Below are 27,082 nucleotides of genomic sequence, written 5' to 3' on the forward strand. Positions count from 1 at the left end.
GAAAGACTGGGTGAGGTTAGTAGGAGAGGGCTTGCAAAAGCTGCAGATAAGAGATATGCCGTTGTTTTCCAATTACCTCCAATGAAAAATTGCATAATTAAAAGGGCGCGTGCTTTAATTCGGGGAAATAACTACTAAACAGTGATTTTTATTTTGTATTTGGGCAGTGGAGTGTCCCTCTAACAATGATTTGACAACATGCCTGGGTTCCACTGGGCACCCACGGCCGTATGCCATTTTCCTGGAGATTTTCAGGAGAACCAGAATAGCCAATTCATAGTTTTGGATCAACCAGGCGTACCTCGGTTAAAGACATCTGGCTTCTCCAGAGGACCAGAGCTCAAATTTTCTAAAAGGGTTTGATAAGGTGCCAGGGCATACCTGGCCCTCTTAACAACTACAGCAGGCTGTTGTGGTTATGATGTTTAGAGTGTTCCTTTAAAAGGTAAGTTAAAGCTCCATGCTTACATAGTGGTGTAGATATTTCATTGTTATTAGACTTTAGGCACTTTCTTTTTATTCAATTTTTTTATTCTATTTAAAATTGTTTTCGACAGGTCGGCCAAGAAAGGCATCTCTAAGGCACCTGCGGTCCAGCCCTCTGCTTACAGGCAATATCTATTTAGCAATTTCAATTTCACCCATATTTGTATGCCATTAATTTGTTGAATGAGTCAACTCAACTTCCACATTAAAAATTCTGGCAAGATTGGTCCCCCTAGGGACTTCCAGTTTTGATCAAACCATATAAACCATTTGACCCAGAACCATGGGATAGCACCCCTAGCCACAGACTGCCTTTAAATATACTTACTCAGTTGATTAAATATAAGCATTCTGAGAGTGTCATAAGTGTAAGAGGAAAAAAAGTTTCCTAATAATCATTTACCTCTCTGTCTGAGCTAAACTTGACAGAACAGTGATTAGCTAATTGGCTGAAAGATATTAGCTGACACACTCAATTAATGAAGTACCTTTGAGAGCAAATGAAAGAAGCTCCTGCATAGGAGGGTTTGGCTTCTAGGCTGAGGGAATGGAGACCGAAAACTGCACCTGGCACACTTCATGCTTATGGTGCTTGGACGGTCCTTTAATTGGTTAAAAGTGTTTACAACAAAAAGCCAGCAGGGTCATGGTATAAACACTAGAACAAATACATTAAGCTGCAGTTATTCTGGTGACTATATTGTCCCTTTAAAGCTTGTTTAAAGGGATACTAGAGGCATCAAAACAACTTTACATTAATTATGTAGTTTTGGTGTGTATATCATGCCCTTGCAGTCTATCTGGCATTTAAAAGTTAAATCACTTTTTGTTTTCTTTAATGCGGCTCTAACCACACCTTCCCTGGCGGCAACTCATACAGTCTGCATGAAAAAATATGGTTTCATCTTCAATCCGATGTTAACTAGCTTTAGAAGTCTATCTCCTTCTCCGTAAATTGAACTTTAATCACACACAAGAGGCTCCTGTAATGTCTAGGAGGCTATTATCAGAGCAGGAGATAAGAAATTCCAAATTAATCAGAAAGTGCAAAAAAGGAGGTTTAAACATTAGATCTATCTTTACAGGAAGTGTTAAAGGACCACTTCAGCTTAATGAAGTGGTCTGGGTGCCAGGTCCAGCTAGGGTTAACCCATTTTTTTAATAAACATAGCTGTTTCAGAGAAACTGCTAGAAACTGCTATGTTTATAAATGGGTTAAGCCTTCCCCCAAAGCCTCTAGCGGCTGTCTCATTGACAGCCGCTAGAGGCGCTTGCGTGATTCTCATTGTGAAAATCACAGTGAGAGCACGCAAGCGTCCATAGGAAAGCATTGATAATGCTTTCCTATGCGACCGGCTGAATGCGCGCGCAGCTCTTGCCGCGCGTGCGCATTCAGCCAACGGGGCGGAACGGAGGAGGATCGGAGGCAGAGAGCTCCCCGCCCAGTGCTGGAAAAAGATACGTTTTACCCCTTTTCCCCTTTCCAGAGCCGGGCGGGAGGGGGACCCTGAGGGTGGGGGCACCCTCAGGGCACTATAGTGCCAGGAAAACGAGTATGTTTTCCTGGCACTATAGTGGTCCTTTAAGGAAGGCTGTGCAAGTCACGTGCAGGAAGGTGTGCCTTGGGCTGCATAAACAAAGTGATTTAACTCCCAAATGGCAGTGAATTGAGCAGCGAGACTGCAGGGGTATGGTCTGTACATTAAAACTGCTTTACTAAGCTAAAGTTGTTTATACACCTATAGTGTTCAATTTATTTTTACTTTTGTTCTTCCAGATCAATATCTGTTAATTTCTTTAATTTATGAAACAGTCTAAGCACAGCTGCTTCTACAGCCAATCTCCTGGATGATGTTGAAGGTCAGTCATGTGGTAGGTCTATTTGTCAATATTAAAAACCCCTATGGACTTAAAGAAAATTGTTAATTTTATATAAAGTGTATTTCTCAATGTGGTTTCTAAGCATATTGTTGCCAATTGGAGAACCAAACTGTCCTTTCTTACTATTTACCTACATTATTCCAGTAACCATTTAAATTTCATTCCATTATATTCTGTTAAACTTATACTACTTATTGGTCAGATCTGCAGATATCAGCGTTTCTTTTTATATTTAACAAGTTTGCAAGTCAACAATCTAAGCTCTCTCTGACAAATTCAATAATCACTTTACCTCCTATGAAAGTAAGATTTATTTCCACTGCTGTGCTATGGACCTCTTGCCCTCATCCGTGAGCAGGTACACCAGAAAAATAGCAACATGCCAAGGAGGTGTAAATAGAAAAGGCTTTAAGATTTATTCAGATAAATTAAACAAAAGAAGAAAACAGCGGTATATTCGGGCAGATTAGATTATATACTTTGAATAGTACTGCCAGAGACTCACAGTGAATGTCCTGTTTATAGAAATAAATATATCTTACCATCCACTCTAAAATAGTGTATAGTACCAGCAGGCAGGAAAGGATAATGCCAACAGAGTCCAGAGCCTTCCAAGCATGTATCAAAAGCTTCTCGTGGCTACTTGGTCAATCTCAGTCCAAGTACCTTCTCCAATAACACGTTTCACATGTAGTATTCTTCCTAAGATTGGTTAAGCTGTGACTTCAATGCAGAAGCCTTTCAGTGGGGCACCAGTGCCTCTCTTAGTTTTTCACTGGCCTCCCATTGAGAGACTGCTTTAGAAACATACATAACATTTCTCACCATGATGCAAGTGATAGACTAAAAAGAACACTCACCAGAACAACTACAACTTAATGTAGTTGTTCTGGTGAGTATAGCATAGGCTTTTCATGCATGTATTCACTTGAGGTATATCTACTAAATAGTGAGGTTTCTTTTTTTTTATACCGTGTGGGCAATGGAGTGCTCATTTAACCCCTCAAGGACTGAGGCAGTTGTACAAGTTGTGATCAAAACAAAATATAAACAAAACTTTGAATTTACGCTATATGTCTGTTCAACCAGGATTAACCTCTTTCATATGAAATGCACACACACTTATTATATATAATTTTGTTCAGGCGAAACAGGGCTTTCATTTCATATAAAATATTTATATCTGAAACGTAATTTAATATAAAAAAAAATATTTTTCAAGTGAACTGTGAATGTCATAATAGTGTTGGCTTTTACTAAAATAACATACACTTATTTGTATTCAGAAATGTCTCACGAGTACAACAGTACCCCCCATGTTCAGGTTTTATGGGTTTTTGGAAACTTGCAGGGATCAAATGTAGGGCTTTCCCTTTTTCCATGTTTGCACATTGAAATTTGCCAGATTGGTTTGCTAGGCCTATTTTGCCTTTGAGACAGTATGAAAGCCCAGGAATAAAAAAATAACCCCATCATGTCATACCATTTGTAAAAGTAGACAACCCACAGTATTCAAAATGGGATATGTCCAGTATTTTTTAGTAGCCACTTAGTCACAAACCCTGGCCAAAATTGGCATTTATATTGTTTTGTTTTTTTTCATTTTTCCTAAATAAACTGCCCTTTCACCAATAATCTTATCAGTATAATACATTTTACTGCTCTAAAACACTCATATTTGTGTAGAGTAATGTCCCACGAGTACAACAGTACCCCTCAAGTACAGGTTGTATGGTGATTTAGAAGGTTACAGGGTCAAACATAAGATTTGGCAATTTCTGTTTTTGCAAATTGCGATTTGTCAGATTGGCTATGTTGCCTTTGAGACGGTATGGCAAATGAAAATTAGCCCCACCATGACATCCTATTTGAAAAAGTAGACCACCCAGTGTATTCAAAATGGAGTATGTCCAGTCTTTTGTAGAAGCTACTTAGTTACAAACGCTCATTCTTTGTGTGTTATTAGTTTAAGCAGACTGTGATTGTCTATTGTTGGGACTTAGATGATGATCAGATCACATTTTATGACCAATTTGTGCAGAAATCCATATCATTCCAAAGGATTCACATTTGGAGTCCTGGTAGTGCACCCAGTCTTGGAAATTGGAGTCTGAGTGCAAGGTACAGTTGTTATTTTTATATATATATATATATATATATATGTATATGTATATGTAACGGATCGACGGGCACCCCGACTGGGTACCTCAGTTAAAGGATGCTCCTAGCGCTTCCTGAGGACTTCAAGCACTGCAGCAGACACCACAACCACCAAACCAGAGAAGCATAGGAATGCTTTCAAGCATATGAATGCTGTAAACAGCTGAACAGGAAAAGCATACAATCAGCTTACACTCCTGGTAATCAGCATACAATCCAATTCCCCCAATAACGAGACGACACTTCGTTTTGAGGTCAAGCAGAACTGACTGTACTGGCACATACAGCCTCTTTTATTCACAATCCACAAACATAGTACTGCCCATAGTACATAGTACTGTTTTGAAATACAACCAATCAATCCGTACAATACACACAGACACTCCCACACAAAATCCTCCAATCTGCCTGTGATATGATTACTGAACACAATGGGTAATATAATTATCACAGGCAAAGAAATACAGTTTTATAAAACATATCACAGGGACCCCAAAACATGCAATAACCCCGGAACCGGGGGATCTGGGTGAACCACATATCCAAAATTAACCCAGATCCGTTCAGTAGTTTGGAAGATACAGTTTAATGCAGATTCCGCAGAACATATACAGGCTATATGAAAAAGAATTACTGTATAATGTATCCCCTGTTGTATAGTTTAAAACTACTGCACGATGTATTTGTGCACCAAATACAGAGATGGCACCGTGTAGAAAAGTCCAAACAGTGTCTGTGAGTTAAAATGGCCGCCATCCATTGTTCTCATCATGTGCTTCATCCAATGTTCTCACCATGTGCCTCTGATACATGAAATGGTGGCCACCCAGTAACTCCACAGTATGTCCCCAGATGGTTCTTAAACGGCCAGCAGCAGCATAATAAAATACAATATGCTCAAATCAGTTCCTAGAAGGGCAATACATCCCAGGGCCGTAGTCGCAGGGCAGGAGGCTGGCAAACAGGCCCCTCCAAAAACCAGTGGCGAGGTCACTTTCGCCACAATATATATAATACGTGTGTGTATTTCAGGGATCGAGCAGCTCCCTTCAGCTTCCCTGTCTAACTTTCGCAGCCAGCATGGCGCGAAGGTAGCTCCCACAGGACCCTGATGGAGGCCCTGGTGTGCATTATCGGTATCCTTATTAGCTGATACTGATATTGCTGAAAATACAGAATATCGGCCAGACCGATGATCGGTCAATCCCTATTGTATATATAAAAATCGCATATGTTCGCACGCCGCGTTCGCCGCGAACAAGCTATGTTCGCCGGCGATCAGTTCCCGGCGAACTGTTCGGGACATCACTAGTCTAGATGTCTTGCCTATACAGTGCCTTGCAAAAGTATTCACCCGTCTTGGCATTTTTTGTGTTTTGTTGCCTCACAACCTGGAATTAACATGGATTGTTTGAGGATTTGCATCGTTTAATTTACAGAACATGCCCACAACTTTGAAGATTTTTTTTTGTTTGTTTTTTTTTAAATATTTTTTCTATTTATTCATGTTATAACATTCACATAACAAGAATCAACATAGCTTCTTTATACAAAAAAATAATACTATTATATAACATTAAATATCTAAAACATCCACACGTATTATAGTATTCTATAAGATAAATAAATATCGACTATGTATGAATAGTATATCTTATAGCCATACTTGATATTTATTTAATGCCCATCCATTGTTGCGAGACTAATATAAAGTTCTTTCACGTCTAGCTGTCCCAATTGAATACAGGAACAATATTCCAACGCTTCTTCAGCCATATAGTTGTTACAATTCCATATATAGTCACTATTCCAATAAAACAAACTAAAGAAGTTAATTACCAAAAAAAAAAAAAAGTTTTAAATCTCTGATACTCGATACAGGGGCACAAATCGCACAATCTTTGTTAACTTATAGTGTATCTGTTTGTCCAGGGTAACCATGATTTTTTTTTTTTTTTTTTTAAATTCTTTATTTTTCCATCTTGGTGGACAAGGTGATTCAACATTAGCTTGCGGACTTACGCGGAAGCCACATGGCATATCAAGTGCATGTACATCATTACAATAAGACATGGGTATTCTGTGACATATTCTTTTAAACATTGGTGCCATCGTTGTCCCCGTCCGTCAAGGAGTTTTTCTGTTTTCTTTTTCTTTTTTAAACCAACAAGATTAAACTTAACAGAACTGACAGGTTTGGCATTCCATTTCACACAGTATTTTAACCGTGGTTTTATGTCTGTGTGCCTGTCTAGTAACCTAGTTTGCGTATGGCATATGAGCTATATGATCCCTCGTGTCCCCCTGTCCCTGTGACCAAGGGGTGGAGGGCCTTAGAGGGGAAGGAAATATATATAGGAGTAGAAAGAGAGAAAGGATGGGGTGGAGGGAAGAGGGGAGGGGGGGGGGGGGGTATATGCGACGGTTCAGTGCGGTTTGTTGTTGTTCAGTGAGCTTTTTTTTCTCGGGGGAGCGAGGGGGGGGGGGGGTAGTTAGAACGTAATTGTGCCAGGGCTCCCACAGTTTGTCAAATTTAAGTGTGGTCCCTCTCATTCTAGCCGTCAGGCTATCCATTACGTGTACCTCTTTTATGTTACCTATCACTCTCTGAATGGAGGGTATATCTGCCTGCAACCATGTTTGTGCCATCGTTCTCCTCGCTGCTAGTGTGATTTTATGCATTAATTTTTGTTCCCCTCTAGTCCAGTTGTCTATGGGTCTGTTCAGGAGGTACGTCCATGGGTTCAGGTCGGGTGCCTTGTGGAAGATTCCCTTTACCATTTGGTGTATTTTTGTCCAGAATGCTTGAGCTTTGGGACATTCCCACCACATGTGGAGGTATGTGCCCCTCTGTCCGCACCCCCTCCAACAGTCATCTGTTGGTGTTCGTCTCATGCGGTTTAGTGTGACCGGCGTGGTGTACCACCTAAACATTGTTTTTTAGGATTGCTCCTGTAGTGTTACGCATATGGATACAGTGTGATTTGCCTCCCAAATGTCCCTCCATTCTTCCCCCTCCAGTGCCTCACCCAGATCTCTTTCCCACGCCTCTGTGTATGTTAGTGCTCCCCACTCCTTTATTTCTGAGCATATGTGTGTGTACATCGTGGTTTCGTTCAAAAAATGTCAGGGGACCTGTCGCTGCCTGCCGCACGTCTGTCTGCTGGACATAGTCTCGTATCTGTATATATCTGACAAAGTCGGTGGGGGTGAGGTGTGTTGTCTGTTGGAGTTGGTCAAAGGGGACTAATTTCTTATGCTCATACATATGACAAATTCTCTGGTGTCCCGCTGTTTCCAAGTTTGCAAATTCCCTAGCTGCTATACCTGGCAGGAACGCCCTATTTCTCAGGAGAGGGGTCAGTGGGTACAGCTTCGATGACAGGTTGTACCTGTGGGCGTATGCATCCCATAGGCTCAGGGAGTTTAGGATGGCCGGGCATGTCGTTCTCAGGATTGGCCTATCTTCTCTGCGCACCCACATGTGATACTGTGGCAGGTCAGCCCCTGTCATAAGAGATTCCAGGTCTACCCATCATATTACCTCTAGAGGTGCATGCCACATCGCGACCTGTGCCAGTTGCGCCGCTAGGTAATACGAGTAGAGGTGAGGCAGGCCCAACCCCCACCTTTGCTTCTGTCTATATAATATGTTCCTAGAAATTCTGTGTCTGCGGTTTTGCCATATAAAGTCGCCTATTGCTTTTTGTAAGTGAGCCAAGTCGGATTTCATCAGTTTTACGGGGAGCGCCTGAAAAAGGAACAAAATCCTTGGTAATATGTTCATTTTTACTGCGTGGATGCGGCCAATCCAGGATATAGGCTTGTCCTGCCATTTTTACATGTCTTGCATTAGTGTCCGGATCATTGGGGCTTAGTTCTGTTGGTGTATTTTGGTCGGATCGCCTGGTAATCGTACCCCTAGGTATTTTAAGTGGTCTCTCACTACGGGAATGTTGTGGGTTTCCCGCAGAGTCTTTATATCCTCTGCAGTCATGCCAATCGGGAGGGCGCTAGATTTTTCTAGGTTCGCCTTGAATCCGGAGAAGGTGCCGAACTGCTTTAGTAGGCCTTTGAGAGCTGCCATGGATGCTGTGGACCTCGTGAGGGTCAGCAGTACGTCGTCCGCGTAGGCGGAAGCAAGGAACTCCTGCCCTGCCACTTTTATCCCTGTGATAAGTGGGTGCTGTCACATGGCCTGCATTAGTGGCTCGAGCGAAAGCACGAAGAGGAGCGGAGAGAGGGGACAGCCCTGTCTGGTTCCGTTCCCCAGCTTGAAGGGTTTAGGCCCGGTTCCAGCTATCTTGACTTGTGCGGAGGCGTGCTCGTACATGGCTTTGATTGTTGTTACGTATCGTTCTGGGAAGTTCAGGTGTGTCAGGAGACTGAATAGGTACGGCCATTCGACTCTGTCGAAGGCCTTTTCAGCGTCTATTGATACTAGTAGCGTCGGTGTGTTAGAGGTCTTTTGGCGCCAGATGAGGTCAATATTCCTCCGGGTGTTCTCAAAGAGTTGTCTGTCTGGCAAAAATCCCACCTGGTCCGGGTGTATCAGTGTTTTGAGTGCGGGGTTCAGACGTTCTGCTAGTATTTTCGCTAGTATCTTGATGTTGTGATTAATCAGTGAGATTGGTCTGTAGTTGTCGGGGAGTAGAGGGTCTCTGCCTGGTTTCTGGAGAAGTATTACGTTGGCTAAGGATATGCTGCCATTTGTGCTGCCGCCATTCATGAGGTCGTTGAATAGACGTTCCAAACGTGGTGAAAGTTCCTCGCGAAATGTCTTGTAGTATGACCCGTCAAAGCCATCTGGTCCGGGTGCCCTGTTGCCCTTCAGACCCGCTACTCATTGAGTAGCTGTGCCGTTGCGGTCGGGAGTTTTGGTAGGTTTAGGTCCTTTAAAAAGTTCTGCATGTGTGCCTTGGCTTCGTCTTGCGATGTTTGATCTCTCGGTGTGTGATTGTATAGCTTCTCGTAATAGTCAGTGAATACTTGGGCTATATCTGCGGGGGAGGTTTTAATCGTGCCATCTCTATGTTTGATCGTGGAGATTAGGGTACGGTTTTGTTGCGGTCGCAGGGTTCTAGCCAGTAGTGTGTCCATCTTCTTTGATTTTTCGTAATATGTCCTCTTCGTCCAGTTGAGTGCCTTTATTGTGTCATCCATCAGTAGCGTGGTAATGGAACGTCTGATCTCCTGTAACTGCTCCATGAGTGGTGGGGTTGGTGTTGTTTTGTGTTTTTGCTCCGCGTGCCTCAGCGCTTCCAGGAGCCGCGTCACTTCTTTGAGCTTGTGTGCCTTCTTCCTTGTTGCCAGTTTAATGCATATTCCTTTGATCACTGCTTTTGTGGGCCGCCCATATGGTCTTCGGGGTTACGTCCTCCTTTTCGTTTACCTCAAAGTATTTCTGTATTTCTTCGCGTAGTTCTGCTTGTGTTCCCTCATCCTATAGCAAATGGGAGCTCAGTCTCCAGTTCCATGGCGCTGTCGTGCATAGGTGATCCATTGTTAGGGAGTCGTCTGCATGATCTGACCACGTAATAGATCCAATTTTGGACTCCTTCACTTTTGCCATGCTGGTGCTGTTCACGAGGAAATAGTCAATCCTCGAGTAGGTACCGTGTGGTGCAGAGTAAAATGTGTAGTCTAGCTCCCCAGGGTGCTGGGCCCGCCACACATCCACCAAGCCGGTGCTCTGGATAAAGTCCCGAAGTAGCCTATCCTGCCCACCTCTGCCCTGCGACCTCTGTAGGCCCGCCCTGGTGCTCCTGTCAACTGCCGGGCACGGTACGGCGTTTTCGGTGAGATCTAGCTTCATATGAGGTAGAGTATGTACGGTCTTTGATTTGGAATGTTGTGCTTTTAGAGATGTGCGTCTCTTGTACGAGAGCTATGTCGGGGTTGAGTCTCTTTATCTCCCTAAGCATTAGACGTCTCTTACTGGGGGCATTTAGTCCCTTAGCGTTTATGGACATTAGAGTCAGGGCCATTCCCCCTTTGGTGTGGGTCGCTTGTTATCGTCTAACGGCACCCCTTCTTCGCCTCCTCCGGTGCCTGTCATGACTACCGCTATCTGTGTTTTTGGAGTGTTCTCCAGCAACTGAGCCCGTCGCATATGATGGAGGAGGCGGGGTGAGGAGAAGGATAGATAGAGTGTAGAAGGAAAAGTGCAGAAAAGAAAGAGTGTAGTGACTGGACTTACCAGTCGCCAGTCCGGTGTGGGGTGTCATTCCCGTATCCAGTTCCCGCATTGTGCCGGGTTCTGCGTGGGATGTGGGTTTCTGTGCCGTAGTGGGACTACACCGCGTTTACGGCTATATTGTATGCTCATACGCGTTTTATATGTGTGTGTGTCCCAGGGTGGGAGAGGACGAGGTGTCTCTGTATTATTGGGGTCCGTCTCGTGACGTCTCATGTTGGATGTGGCGGCCTGGGTTCTTCCCTCTGTATGGTTCTATGGCACGGCGGAAGGCAGGGAGTGCCCCCGCGTCAACGGGGGGAGGGGGGGCTCACCTCTGGGTTGGGGCCTGGTCTGTAGGGCTTGTGTATTAGGGTTCGCTTCTGGCCCCAGTCGATTCGCTGGTACTTTTAACATCCGCCTCTACTGTGTTGTGTTGGTAAGGTGTGAAGGTGCCTGAAGTGGGAAGGGGCACATGATTGGGAACACAGACCTCACATCTTTCATATGTACAGTTATTTCACATTACATTGGTTGCTACCCAAATCCAGCCAGCAAGGACCCTGTCGCTACCGTCTCGTATTCCCTATTGTTACTTATCCCCTGAGATAGTAATTTACTTCGGCCTATCCCCCAGATACCTATGTGGGGCCACATGCATGCGTCTGTAGCCATCCTGCGGTATCGGTATGGCGACGCCTGGTCCGGTCCGTTAGTAAGTCATGTCCATAGTGCCCCCTCCCGCCCCCAGGCCTTGTAACCCAAGTGTGCTCGAGGTGGGCTGGGTCGGTCTGCGCTCGCCCATCTAGTAGTGCGGGTGGTTTGGCTTATCCAGGTTGGATATGTGCGGGTACTGTCGTCTTCGGCTGGGGTGTTTGTTGTGGGGTACCTAGAGGGAGAAATCTTGCCCACTGGGGGTCGGTCACAGCCATGTATGGCGTTGTAGGGTCTCCCGTTGTCATAAGGTATCGTTGTGAGTTACGGGCATAGCTACTAAGGGTGCCGCCTCTGGGTGTTAGATTCTGTTCTGCCTTGAAGGTCTGGCTAGCATGCTGTGATAAGGTCAACTGAGCTTTGCTGGCAGATGGGCCATTTGGCAGCGATACCCTTGCCTGTGCCCCGTCCTATTCCCGGTCTGGGCTCCCCTCTCTGGAGGGTCCCCCCGTCGCCCTCTGGAATGCATTTAACTTTAGCTTTTGGCTTAGGAATACGTTTTTTTTTTTTTTCTTTTTTAAGTTATGAGGGTATTCTCCAGCGGATACGACCTATCGCCTGTGTCAGGACCTGACCGCCGTAAACTATTTGCGGTCCAGTGGTTACCTCTCCTTCATTCAAATATGAGTGTTCTTTCAGAGTCCCCATGTCCGAGTCCGAAACTGCCTCATGTACACCGGAGCCCCAGTGTCAGACTTACACACCCCTCCCGCTTACAGCCCGTGCCCCCTTCGCTCAATTCGCCCTGTACCATGCTTCCATAGACCACGGTACCACCCCCACCATCACGTCATTCCCCCCCAAGACAAAACAAGAGAAAAAATAACCGTGGCCTGTCTTCAGTGTGCAGTGCCTGCGCTTTTGTGTTCCCCTCAGGGCCTCATCATCAGAGCCCACCTGAGGGATGTGACCTCCATGCCCCATAACGTGAGCTCCTCTCCCCATCCCCTCCGAACGCTGGACCTCTCAGACCCCCCGTGCCACAACCCATAATCAAAGCAGGCAACTCACTGTGAGTTAGTGGCGGCTGTTCCCCTGTACCTCATTCCCCAACTGACTGCCATTCTCCCGGCAGGGGTTGTAGATCCTCCGATTCCGTCACCGTGCCTGGAACTTGCACAGGTGCTCGGATCCCTAGTGCTGCAAAGAAGGGGTGTGCGTCTGCTCCTGGCTGCAGAACGTGTGTTTTTCCCTCCTTAAACGCCAGCAGCTTGAAGGGGTAGCCCCAGGCATAGCGTATGGTTGCTTCCCTCAGCGCCTCTGTGATGGGCCTCCACTCCCGTCTCCTCTGTAGGGTGGCTGGTGCCAGGTCTTGGAATATCGATAGTTCAGCCCCCTGGAAGGTGATCTGGGCATCCCTACTTTTCTTGAGGAGGGCTTCCTTGGTCTGGAAGTGTAGGAACCTGATAATTATGTCCCTTGGGTAGTTTGCGTCCGGCCGCCTTGTGCGCAGCGCTCTGTGTGCACGCTCGATGTGCCATTGGTGCTCAGGTATTCCCGGCAGTAGTGGCTTGAGGATGGTGGTCACCGTGTCCACTACCGGTCCTTCTCCCGCGTTTTCTAGGAGGCCTCTGAGGCGTATGTTGTTTCGGCACGATCTATTCGCCATGTCTTCTATGGCCAGCTCCGCTGCCGCCATTCTGGAGGTCAGCTGGTTCACTTGCTGTATCGCCATATTGTGGGCAGTTGTTGTGGCCTCTAGTCTTGTTCGAAATCTCAAGGTGCGGTCTCCTATGGCCTGGATTTCCCCGCGGAGGACTCTGGTGGAACGTTCTATTTCCACCGCCAGGTAGGTTTTCATTTCGGCAAGGGTGGTGAGAATTTGGGCTGTGTCAGCCGTATTCGGGACTCCCGCTGCCCCGCTCCCGGGTGCGGGCCCGTCTCCCTCTCCGCTACAGAGGTGCCCGAGTCATGGCCCTTCTTAGGGTTCTTCTTGGGGGGCCTTTTGTCCATCCTTGGGTCCACTTTGACGTCGCTTTTAGGGTATTAGCTCGCTAATGTTAGCTGTTTTGCGGTGCGGTCAGAGCGGAGCTCTAAGCAGACGCGTCCAGCTCGCTCCGTGCCCAGGCCACGCCCCAGGTAACCATGATTTGCCTGAGTTGCAACTGAGTTGCCTGTTACCGAAAAAGGGATTAGATTCCATCCTATATTGATATTCTATTTGTTCCATCTGCATCCACCACAGCTGCTCCTGCACCCACCTCAGCCCCCCTGCACTCACCTCAGCCAGCATTCCTCCCAACACTCACCCCAGGATCTACCTATCCATGTTTCCACCCAAGCCCCTATGCTCCCACCACATCCCTTATGCCACCTCCAACTACCATAGCTCCTATCCCTTTCAGTACCCACCACAGCCCCGATGTCCCCTCCTGCGCTCACCACAACATCACCCACCTCATACTCTATCCAGCCCCACCCCCACTTCAGTCCCCGTGCCTCCCCACGCCCACCTCAGTCCCCGCGCCTCACAATGCCCACCACAGCCTCTGTGCCTCCCTGCACCTATTTCAGCATTTATCCCCCTACACACACACTACAGCCACTATCCAACTTATACACAGTAGAGCCTCTATTATCCAAACACGCACATACTACAGCCCCAGTAACCACCAGATGCCTACTACAGATTCTATCCCACACACACTGCAACACAGCCAGCCCTCTCTACTCACATAATGCACTGCAAATAGCCCTATTCACATACGCAAAAACCCACAAGGAGCCTCACTGTATAGACACACCACAAGCAGCATCCCCACACATACAAAATTACATGCAGCCTCTCTTCACATACACATCACAAACAGCATACCCACCATTGCAATACTGCACACAGCCTTCACACACACACAACTTTTACAATCTCTTATAAAGCGCCAACATATTCTTCATGGCTGTACAACAGGTAAAACAAGACACATCACTAGCCACATCCCCACACACGCAACCCCACAAGTAGACTCCAAATACATGTGGCTAGTTGTAAGGTTGTACATGTGGGGGATGCTGCTTGTGATGTTCTAAGCAAAATTAGTGGAAGTGTGTAATTAGATTTGCTTTATTTTAATTGCTGGGGAGGCACGCCAGCAAGGGTTACTCAATCTAAAAACAGTGTTTATTAAAACACTAGTTTTGGTTGGATTAACCCCTTAAAAGTAAATCTGGCCATTTTGGGGGCACTCAGGGATGTGGGAATCAGGGATGTGTGGCTCTCACACATCCATTTTGTGTGCTGGGCAGCCTACACATAATATATGTGTAAAACCACCAGAAAGAAGGGGGAGAAGAATAGCAGGGGACCAGAAAACCTTGGACCAGGACCAGGAGGGCGGGCCCTTGATCACCCACTGCCCGAGGGCCCTGTGAGGTGTCAGTCCGCCCCTGCTTATTATTATTATTATTCATTTTTTGTCACAATAATTTCTATTTGTATAATTGGTTTGTGATTAATGTGTGAAATACAAATTCTCTAATAAAATGTACTCCAGGCTCTATAAGAGTTAAAATAGTGGGTAACCTTGCTTTAACCCCTTAAGGACTGAGCCAAATGTACACATTGTGAACAAAACAAAACGTGAACAAAACAAAACGTAAACAAAACCTGGCATTTGCGCTACATGTCTGTCCAACTGTAATTCACCTTTTTCATATTAAATGCACCCACACTTATTATATATTATTTTATTCAGGGGAAACAGGACTTTCATTTAATATCAAATATTTAGCTATGAAACATAATTTAATATTAAAAAAATGGGAGAAAATAAGAAATGTTATTTTTGTAGTTCTACATGACATTTTAACTGTCAATGTCATAATACTGTTTGCTTTTACTGCAATAAAATACACATTTGTCTTCAGCAAAGTCTCAAGTGTAAAACAGTACCCTCTATGTACAGGTTTTAAATATTTATATTTGTCGCTGTAACTTTTGAAAACACCATAAAACCTGTACATGAGGGGTACTGTTGTACTCAGGAGACTTCGCTGAACACAAATATGTGTTTCAAAACAGTAAAAAGTATCACAGCAATAATATCGTCCGTGTAAGTGCTGTTTGTGCATGAGAAATGCAAAAAACTTCACTTTTACTGGTGATATCATCGTTGTAATACATTTTACTGTTTTGAAACACTAATATTTGTGTTCAGCGAAGTCTCCCGAGTAAAACAGTACCCCCCATGTACAGGTTTTATGGTGTCTTGGAAAGTTATAGGGTTAAATATAGTGCTAACAAATTAAATTCCCTATACTTTTGGCATGGGTTGTCAGGCAGGTCCCGCTAATTGTAATTAATTAAAATACCTAATTATGTAAAAATATTACATAAATATATATGTAGATTTAATATATGTCTATATATACGTGTGTGTGTGTGTGTGTATATATATATATATATAATTTTTAAAACATATTTTTATGTGTATATATAGGCATATATAGTGATATATACGTATATATTTATGTATATAGATATATATATTATTTCGTTCTACGTGTATTTTGATATAAATATATATATTAATTTCACAATACAGTTAGAACGAAATAACACACATCTATATATTCTTTAATTATTTATTTTTTATATTATATATAAATATTTATATAACCATTATATATATATATATATATATTTTTTTTTAAATCCGTATCAGTCTACGTGTAATTTGATATTAATATATATATATATATATATATATATATATATATATATATATTAATAGTAAAATACACCTAGACAGTGTATGTGTGTGTATGTATATGAGTGTGTGTATATATATATATATATATATATATATAGTGTATATATATATTTTTTACACTGATTTTAATTTAATTTATTTTATTTCCAGCCAGCAGGGGGACTACCTGTCATTACAGGCAGTCCCCCTGCTGGCAATGCAGCAGGCAGCTAACCCGGTCTCGCAAGGACCTCACTCTCACATGGCCGGGGGGCTGCTGGGAGTCCCCCCAACCGCGATCGCCGGCCTGGGATCGCCTGCGACCGGGTAAGTAAAAAAAAAAAACGGAGGGCGTACTATTACGCCCTGCGGCGTTTAGAGACGCTTAGAATAGGGCGTAATAGTACGCCCTCCGGTTTTAAGGGGTTAAATCAATCAAGGGGGAACCGTGCCAATATATAAATTTTTGATATAATAAAAATAAAAATGATTTTATGTGTGTGTATATATATATATATATATATATATATATATATATACATACATACATACATACATACATACATACATACATACATACATACATACAGTGAGGGAGGAAAGTATTTGATCCCCTGCGGATTTTGAACGTTTGACCACTGACAAAGAAATGATTAGTCATTTGATAACAAAAAGAATTCAGTCAAAATAAATTGATTTGCATGTCAATGAGTGAAACAAGTATATGACTCCTTTGACTTTGTACTTGGTGGCAAAACCCTTGGTGGCAATCACAGAGGTCAAACTTTTCTTGTAGTTGGCCACCAGGTTTGCGCACATCTCAGGAGGTATTTTGTTCCACTCCCCTTTGCAGAAACTCTCCAAGTCATTAAGGTTTCGAGGCTGAAGTTTGGCACTTTGAACCTTCAGCTCCCTCCACAGATTTTCTATGGGATTACGGTCTGGAGACTGGAGAACCTTAATGGGCTTCTTCTTGAGCCACTCCTTTGTTGCCTTGGCTGTATGTTTTGGTCATTGTCATGCTGGAATACCCATCCACGACCCATTTCAATGAATTCGCTGAGGGAAGGAGTTTCTCACCCAAGATTTGATGGTACATAGCCCCATCCATCGTCCCTTTGATGCAGTGCAGTTGTCCTGTCCCCTTAGCAGAAAAACTCCCCCAAGGCATAATTTTTCCACCTCCATGTTTGACGGTGGGGATGGTGTTCTTGAGGGTCATAGGCAGCATTCCTCCTCCTCAAAACACGGCGAGTTGAGTTGATGCCAAAAAGCTTGATTATGGTCTCATCTGACCACAATACTTTTCACCGAGTTCTCTTCTGAATCATTCAGATGTTCATTGGCAAACTTCAGACAGGCCTGTACATGTGATCATCGTGATCACATGGCCCTTGAGGGCCAGAAAGTCTGATGCTGCTGCGGGGTGACTGCTGGGGTCTCAGGCAGTCCCCCTGGCCTGGGATTGCCGCGGATCGCCGGACCTGGACGGCTGGGCGTACTATGCCGCCCTCCGGCGTTTACGCCCGCCATCCTCAAGAGGTTAAGTGCATCCATAACTCTGCCCCAACTGAAGCCTTCAGTTTAGCTGTGTAAACACCTGAAGTAAAGAAATACATCTGAAATGTATTCACTTGTGAATTGGCTGTAGAGCAGTCTGAAACAACGTTTGCAGATGTCACAAGATAAGCATTAAGTCAAATTACTTCTCAACATTTATTTAAGTTCTAACAAAAATATAACGAGAATCTAAATCAGATTGGAAGACGGAATTAGAAAACGTATTTGCTACTGAGAAGAGGATCAATTGGCCTTTGAGAAAGAGTACATTATTATTATTGCCATTTATATAGCGCCAAGAGATTCCGAAGCGCTTTACAATAATATAAGGGGGAGGGGTGAGGGGGGGGGGGTTAACTATAAATAGGACAATTACAAGAAAACGTACAGGAACGATGGTTTGACGATGACACTGCTCAAACGAGCTTACAGTCTATAGGATACATACGTTATTAATTTCTTGAAAAGGTTGTTTTAGTTATGGGATCCCCTGTGGAATCTGATGAGCCATTCAGACAAATCATTTTCCATACACCCTCTAATTGTAAATTCATGTAGAGCTACTAAATGTAATTTTTTTAGGCAGTATTGTGTCCCTTTAACATAAAATATTTTTCTGTAATGTAGGAGGTAGTACCACTTTCCAAACTCTTGGGTTTGTTTTTTTGTATGTTGTTTTGGGGGCTTTAAGACACGGCTTGACAAATCCCAGGTTGCCATGGCGACTAGAGCATGGAAGTGGTTGGCTCAGGGAGCATGTAGCCGACCTCCCTGGGGAGAATGAAGATGGCCGGCTCAGAGAGCATGTTGTCGACCGCCCTGGGGAGAATGGAGGTGGCCGGCTCAGGGAGCATGGAGGCATCCAGCTCGGGGATCGTGGAGGCCGCCACCCTGGGCTGCATGGAGGCTGCAGGCTGGGGCAGCGCGCGCGGGAGCAGTGATTTCCTGCAGCTCCTCTCTGCTCCCTCGCACTCTATAGTGATGCTGGGAGCCGGAATATGACATTATTCCGGCCCCGGCATCCTCTTCTTTTCCTGATCTGCTTTGTGACCCTTATCTGTGCCACCTGAACATGCCTTATCCCTGTAGTAACTGCTTCGTTGTGGACCATGAAAATATAATTTATTGTTCGTACAATGTGTAATCTTTGTGGGGGGAAAAGGAATTGGGCTTGTATAGAAGACATTTAAGGCAGGCAAGCAATAACTTGTGTTTGGGTATCATAACACTGTAACCATTATGTCATGCCCTTTTAAGAAAATGGAAGTTTTGAAAATGTGAATGTAAAGGTAAGGGGATTTTTATAGCGGTTTCATAGATTAACATATGTATACTGTTAATGAAAAAGCATGTTTCATTTTACGTATTGACCTCAAAATTAGGTGTGCAGTTTTTTTTTTTGTTTTGTTTTTTTATAGGAATTGAAAGGTGTCCCCTTTAGAGAGTTGGCAAATCTGTAAGAAATTCTGATACTGGTTAAGATTTTTCAGATAGACGTGTGGGTAATATTAGATTTAGAAGGAAATTGGGTCTACTTTTTATAAAAGTTAAGAGTGTGTTTTATCATGTTAAATAAAATATTAGATAATAGTTTTGAGAGTATGAAGGTATCACTGTAGAGAAAGAAAGACATTTTGTATATTGATTTTATTGTCATAATGCAAAGACTTTATTTGGCAAAGTAGGATGGGATAAATAGACCTGCCCAATGACTAACACCAGGATGACTCTGAGGAAACCCACAATGGGCGGAAATTTGTAAGTCACATGGTGTTATAATTTCCGATGCAGTGTACGAGGGTAACCAATGTTTGAACACAGACCCAGCATGAGTGAATGGTAAAGAGGATTATCCAGCAAGCAAGCTGCAATCCTGAAAAAGTACGGATATTGGAATTAAAGGACCACTATATTGTCCTGGTACTATATAATCCTTAGGTTAGGTCACCCCCACCCTCAGGGCCCCCCTCCCGCTGGGCTGAGGGGGTTAAAACCCCTTCAGCCACTTACCTTTATCCAGCGCCGGGCTCCCTCAACGCTGGTGACCTCTCCTCCCCCTCCGACGTCAGCTCCCAAGTGGAGCCAAATGCGCATGCGCGGCGAGATCCGCTCGCGCATTCAAACCGCCCATAGGAAAGCATTACTCAATGCTTTCTTATGGACGTTCTGCGTGCTTAATGCGATTTTCGCATTGAGCGTCGGGGAAGCGCCTCTAGCGGCTGTCAGGAAGACAGCCACTAGAGGCTGGATTAACCCTGCAATGTAAAAATGTTTTAGTTTTAGTCTGTATAACCATTTTGTCAACAGATTGCTGGGCATTTTCTCAAGAGGAGTTTTCAAGATCCACCCCTTTATTCTGCATACAAGTCTGCTACTTAACCCCTTAAGACCGCAGGACGTACTATGCCGTCCTTATTTTGGTGGCTCTAAAAGCCGCAGGACGGCATAGTACGTCCTGCGATCTTATGTACTTACCCGGTCGCCGGCGATCACGGTATGGGGGACTTACCTGGGAGCCCAGGGAGTCCCCCTGCGTCCTCTTCAGCCGCCCAGGGCCATGTGATCGCGAGGTCCTTGCGAGGACCCCGCGATCACATGGACGGCATAGCCGTCCAAGGCATTGCCAGCAGGGGGAGTGCCTGTAATGACTGAAATGCTGTCTGAAAAAGAAATAAAAAATGTTAAAACAGTGTAAAAATAAATTATATATACTTAGATCATATATATATATTTATTATATATATGATCTAAGTATATATATGCACACATACACATAAATATGCATACACTGTCTACGTGTATTTTAATATTAATATATACATAATTATATATATATATTAATATCAAAATACACGTACAATGATATTGATTAAATATATATATAATTTTCATTATATATATATTTATATATAATAAAAAATAAATAAATATATAAATACGTTAAAAAAATAAATAAAAAAATAATAAAAAAATAATTTAAAAAAATAGATAAAAAATATATAAACATGCGTAATTTCGTTCTAACTGTATTTTAAAATTAATATATATATATTGATATCAATATACATGTAGAACGAAATAATATATATATCTATATACATAAGTATATACGTATATATCACTATGTATATACCTATATATAAATAAAAATAATTAAAAAAAATTATATACATATATATACACACATATATATACACACATATATATATATATATAATAATTCTATGCATATATTTATGTAATAATTTTACATAATTAGGTCATTTTATTAATTACAATTTGCAGGACCTGCCTGCCAACCCAGGCCAAAAGTTCAGGGAATTACATTGTCTAGCACTATATTTAACTCTGTAACTTTCCAAGACACCATGAAACCTGTACATGGGGGGTACTGTTTTACTCGGAAGACTTCGCTGAACACAAATATTAGTGTTTCAAAACAGTAAAATATATTACGATATCGTCAGTGACAGTGAAATTTTTTGCATTTTTCACACACAAATGGCACTTACACTGACGATATAATTGTTGTGATACGTTTTACTGTTTAGAAACACTAATATTTGTGTTCAGCGAAGTCTCCTGAGTATAACAGTACCCCTCATGTACAGGTTTTATGGTGTTTTCAAAAGTTACAGAGTCAAATATAAGGTTTGCGTTTCAGTTTTTTCACATTAAAATTCGCCAGGTTGCCTTTGAGACCGTATGGTAGCCCAGGAATGAAAATTATCCCCATGATGGCATACCATTTGCAATAGTAGACAACCCAGGGTATTGCAAATAGGGTATGTTCAGTTTTTTTAGTAGCCACTTAGTCACAAACACTGGCCAAAATTTGCGTTCAAATTAGTTTTTTGCATTTTCAAATATTAACACTAACTTTGGCCAGTGTTTGTGACCAAGTGGCTACTAAAAAAGACTGGACATACTCAATTTGCAATACCTTAGGTTGTCTACTTTTGCAAATGGTATGCCATCATGGGGGTAATTCTTATTTCTGGGCTACCATATGGTCTCAAAGGCAACGTAACCAATCTGGCGAATTTTAATGTAAAAAAACTGAAATATGTAACACGCTATATTTGACCCTGTAACTTCCCAAAACACCATAAAACCTGTACATAGGGGGTACTGTTTTACACGCGAGACATCGCTGAATACAAATATGTGTATTGTATTGCAGTAAAAGCAAACAGTATTATGACATTCACAGTTAGAATGTCACGTAGAACTAAAAAAATTTAAAAAATTCTTATTTTCTCCCATTTTTAAAATATTTTTTTCATATTAAATTATGTTCCATACCTAAATATTTGATGTTAAACGAAAGCCCCGTTTCCCCTGAATAAAATGATATATAATAATGGGGGGTGCATTTAATATGAAAGAGGTGAATTATGGTTGGACAGACATATAGCGCAAATGCCAGGTTTTGTTTACGTTTTTTTGGATCACAACTTGTACATTTGGCTGCGGTCTTAAGGGGTTAAACAATATGCATTTTTAGGCCTGCCTAAGTATATGTATTGGTACATTTGAGAATTGTAGTGAGTGCTCTGTAATGCTGTGCTGTTTTTCCATTTTCCTGGCAGATGGTATTTCTAATAGCTTTTACAATTAAAGGATAATACAGTTCTCTTCTGTATTTTCAGATGAAGATGTCCAAACAAGGATAAAACAGCAAAGTCCTGATGAGACTGAGACGCAAAGTGAAGGACAATCAAAGTAAGTCAATTTGTAAGCCTTACTAATGAATGTAGAAGTATTAGTATATTACTAATTCTAAATGGCCTGTGTTTTGTTTAGTTTGTCTATATTACCCCCTTAAGGACTGATCCAAATGTACACGTTTTGATCAAAATAAAATGTAAAGAAAACTTGGAATTTGACTATATGTCTGTTCAAACGTAATTCACCTCTTTCATAATAAGTGCACCCACACTTATTATATATCATTTTATTCAGGAGAAATAGGGCTTTTGATTAACATCAAATATCTAGCTAAGAAACCTAATTTAATGTGAATAAAATCTAAAAAAAAATGTGAGAAATTAAGAAATGTGTTGTTTTTTTTTTGTTTTTTTTAAGTTCTGCATGACATTTTAACTGTGAATGTCTTAATACTGTTTGCTTTTACTGCAATAAAATACACATATTTGTATTCAGTAAAGTCTCATGTGTAAAACAGTACCCCCTATGTACGGGTTTTGTGGTGTTTTGGGAAGTTACAGGGTCAAATATAGCATGTTACATTTTTCATTTTTTTCACATTGAAATTCGCCAGATTGGTTCCGTTGCCTTTGAGACCGTATGGTAGCCCAGGGATGAGAATTACCCCCATGATTACCCCCATAAATATATTTCTGAAGAGAAGAGTGAGGGGGGAGAGGGAGAAAAAAAACAAGCAGACAGTGCAGAAGATGGTACACTTTATACATACACACGCACACACACACATAAATATGTATATGCAAACGCATAAACACATAGACATATACATACACATAAACACATATACATACCTGCACATGAACTCATATACACAAATATAAATGCACAGTCACATATATAAGCATACCTGCATAAGAGTATGAGAAAGCATAGGTCTACACATAGTACTTTGTATATTGATAGAATAAACATATTGGACTGCATTTAAATGTTAATACATATGACAGAACAGTAAGATAATGTGGGGGGATGTTCATGTAAATTGTTGGTAGTGGGACAGGAAACCCAAATCAACATTTAGTCCTCTATTCTTGCTGTTAAACAATTTGATCATTCTGGTTTCAAAGGTTTTTCTTTCTTGGGTATTTTTAAAACTGCCTTTCAGTACTTTGATTTTTAGGTCCTTCATTGAATTGCCAGGCTGGGTAAAGTGGTGTCCCAAAGGAGTGCTGTACGATCCTTTTTTGTGGTGTTTTATGGAGTTTCTGTGCATATTCATTCTGCTATTTAATTGCTGGGTTGTTTCCCCAATGTAGCAACATAGGTGGCATTTGGTGCATTGAATCATGTATACCATATTGCTGGATGTGCAGGAGTACGATCCCTTAATGCTGTAGGTTTTATTGTTGTGTTTGGCTGTGTTGTCTGTGCATATGTGCTGACAGTTTGCAGTGAGGTTTTTTGCATTGACTGGTCCCATTTTCTTTATTCTTCCCATCTATGGGCAACTTCCTGTTGATTAATTTGTTGGAGGTTTGGTGGTTGTCAGAAGGCCAAAATGGGTGTTTCAGAGAGAATGTTTTTCAGAGTCTCATCTTCTGTTAACATTGGTTGTAGGTCTTTGATGTTTTTCCATATTTCCTCAAGAGCTGGGTTGTAGGTTTAGTAATAGTCTTTGGTTTTGTAGCCTTTCTGTCTCATTGATTGGGAGAGAACATTTAGATGGGAATTACGGTCATTAGGATCAGAGCATTTGCGATGTTACCTAGTGCCTTGGCTGTAGATGATGCCCTGTTTAGTATGGGAGGAGTGGAAGCTGGAGCTGTGAATTGAACTGCACCTGTCTGTGGGTTTTCTGTAAACCAAGGTGTGGATTGTGCCATTGTTACACATCACAGTGGTGTCCAGGAAATTCACAGATCTAGTGGAATATTCAATTTTTAGTTTGATGGATGGAATGTGTTAAAATAATCATGGAACTGTATCAGTTTTTCTCCGCTTTCAGTCCAAATTATAAAGATATTATCGATATAGCGATATCTGTATGCTTTGGTGTGCTTTATTTCTAGGAATCGCTGTTTAAGACCTGCCATAAACAGATTAGCATATTGGGGTGCCATCTTAGTGCCCATAGTGCCCATGGTTTGTAGGTAAACCTCATTGTTAAAACTGAAATAGTTGTCTGAGGATGAATAGTGCCAGTTCTGTGATAATTCTGGGGCTTTATTTTTAGTTGTCTGCATAAGAGAGGAAATGGAAGCAAGCATTGATGCCATCTGTATGTGGAATGTTGCTGTACAGAGATTCCACATCCATGGTTACAAGGATGGTGTTAGCAGGGAGATTGGTGATTTGGCTGAGTTTGATGAGGAAGTTGGTTGTGTCTTTTATGAAGCAGTTGGTGTTGGTGACTGGAGGTTTTTGGGTATTTTCTACCAGTCCTGAGATCTGTTGTTATTATTATGTTGTTATTTATATAGCGCCAACAAATTCTGCAGCGCTTTACAGTGGGTGGATGAACAGACATGTAGTTGTAACCAGACAAGTTGGACACACAGGAACAGAGGGGTTGAGGGGCCTGCTCAATGAGCTAACATCCTAGAGGGAGTGGGGTAAGGTGACACAAAAAGGTAAAGATAGTATTAGACTAATGACAGTTGCAAGAGAGGAATCAGTCAGGAGCTATTGACAGTTTAACCCCTTAAGGACACATGACATGTGTGACATGTCATGATTCCATTTTATTCCAGAAGTTTGGTCCTTAAGGGGTTAATTGATACGCTTTTATGAAGAAGTGGGTTTAATGATTTTTTTTTAAGGAGTGGAGACTGGGTGAGCATCTAACGGAGGAGGGAAGTGAGTTCCACAGGAACTGTGCAGCACTTGAGAAGTCTTGAAGGCAAGCATCCGAGGTGGGAGTACGGACAGAAGATAGACGTAAGTCTTCAGCAGAGCATAAGGGCCTAGACTGGACATACTTGGGTATTAGGGAGGATAGATAGGTGGGGGCAGCATTATGTAGAGATTTAAAAGCAAGAACCAGAATTTTAAATTGAGCCCTATATCTTACAGGAAGCCAATGTAGGGACTGACAGAAGGGTGAGGCGTAGGCGGTGAGGGCGGACAGGAAGATGAGCCTCGCCGCCGCATTCATTATGAACTGTAACGGCGCAAGTTGGGAGCACGTAAGACCACTGAGAAGTGGATTACAGTAGTCAAGGCGAGAAAGGACAGTGGAATGGACCAACACCTTAGTCGCATCTGGCATTAAGTAGGGTCGGATGCGTGCAATGTTTTTGAGATGGAAGCAGCAGGATTTGGTGATAGACTGAACATGAGGTCGGAATCAAAGAGAGCAGCCAGGTAGTGAGCCTGCGTGGTGGAGCTGATGGTAGCAGCATTGACTTGGAGGGAGACAGACACAGGAGTAGCAACACTTGATGGAGGAAAGACCAGAATTTCAGTTTTGGTCAAGTTGAGTTTAAGGAAGTGGGCAGCCATCCAGTTAGAAATAGCATAGAGGCAGTCAGAGACATTAGTCAAGAGGGACGGGAGGAGATCAGGAAAGGACAGATAGATTTGCATGTCATCCGCATAGCAATGATATTGGAAGCCAAAGGAGCTAATGAGTTTACCAAGGGAGGCAGTATAGATGGAACACAGTAGGGGACCAAGGACTGAACCTTGGGGGACACCAACAGAGATGAGTTGGGGAGAAGAAGCAGAGCCAGAGAAAGAAACACTGAAAGAGCGCTGGGAGAGGTAGGAGGAGCACCAGGAGAGAGCAATATCTTGTACACCGATATTGCAGAGGATGAGAAGAAGCTGTTGATGATCAACAGTGTCAAAAGCCGCAGAAAGGTCAAGGAGAATTAGGATAGAGTAGTGACCACGAGATATTACAGCAAGTAGATCATTGGATACTTTGGTCAGTGCCGTTTCTACAGAGTGCTTAGCGCGGAAACCAGACTGAAGCGGGTCTAACAGAGAATTGGACTCGAGGAAGTCCGTCAATCTCGCATACACAACTCTTTCAAGGATCTTGGATGCAAAAGGCAGTAGCGAGATAGGACAGTAATTGGACGGGGAGTTAGGTTCAAGGTTGGGCTTCTTTAGAATTGGGGTTACGGTTGCATGTTTGAAGGGCGATGGAAATATGCCAGAGACGAGAGCGAGATTGAGAATTTTAGTGAGAGGCATAGAAAGAGAAGAAGACAGAGTACGGATGAGATCCGAGGGAATTGGATCTAGGGAGCAGGTGGTGGGGCGGGTGGACTGGAGCAGAGCAGAAACCTCTTCCGCTGTAGCGGGTGCGAATGAACATAGAACAGCAGAGGGAGTGAGGTTAGGGGAAGTATTGTTTTGTAGGCGGAAGAAGAAAGATGAGAAATCTCTTCCATTATGGTAGAGATCTTGTCAGTGAAGCGAGTTGCAAAGTCTGAGGCGGTTAAATTAGTAGGTGGAGGAGGAACAATATGGTGAAGAAGAGAGTTAAATGTGTGAAATAGTCATTTGGGTTTGCAGAGGAAAGAGCCAAGCTGTATGAGCACAGCTTAAATTTATAGTGGAGAAAGTCAGATGCACAGTGAGACTTTCTCCAACAGCGTTCAGCAGTTCTGGAGCATTTGTGAAGATATCAAGTCAGCTTGGTGTGCCAAGGTTGTTGTTGGGGGTGCTTGCTGCGTTTAAATGTAGGAGATGCCATGGTGTCTAATTGAGAGGAGAGGGTGGAATTGTAGAAAGAGGT

General features: G+C 42.7%; 1 protein-coding gene across 3 annotated transcripts in view; it reads left to right on the forward strand.

Annotated features, from left to right (window-relative positions):
- Positions 1 to 27,082, forward strand: part of CUEDC1 (CUE domain containing 1) — a 191,813-nt gene that overhangs the window by 137,344 nt on the left and 27,387 nt on the right. For 2 of the 3 annotated variants that reach the window (XM_063452985.1, XM_063452987.1), the window contains exons 9-10: positions 2,300 to 2,358; positions 22,317 to 22,389. In XM_063452985.1, the coding sequence (XP_063309055.1) occupies positions 2,300 to 2,358; positions 22,317 to 22,389 (132 nt within the window). The remainder of the gene's footprint in view (positions 1 to 2,299; positions 2,359 to 22,316; positions 22,390 to 27,082) is intronic. The other variant, XM_063452990.1, reaches the window with a different exon arrangement.

This window comes from Pelobates fuscus, chromosome 1, assembly GCF_036172605.1.
Source record: "Pelobates fuscus isolate aPelFus1 chromosome 1, aPelFus1.pri, whole genome shotgun sequence".
Taxonomy (NCBI): domain Eukaryota; kingdom Metazoa; phylum Chordata; class Amphibia; order Anura; family Pelobatidae; genus Pelobates; species Pelobates fuscus.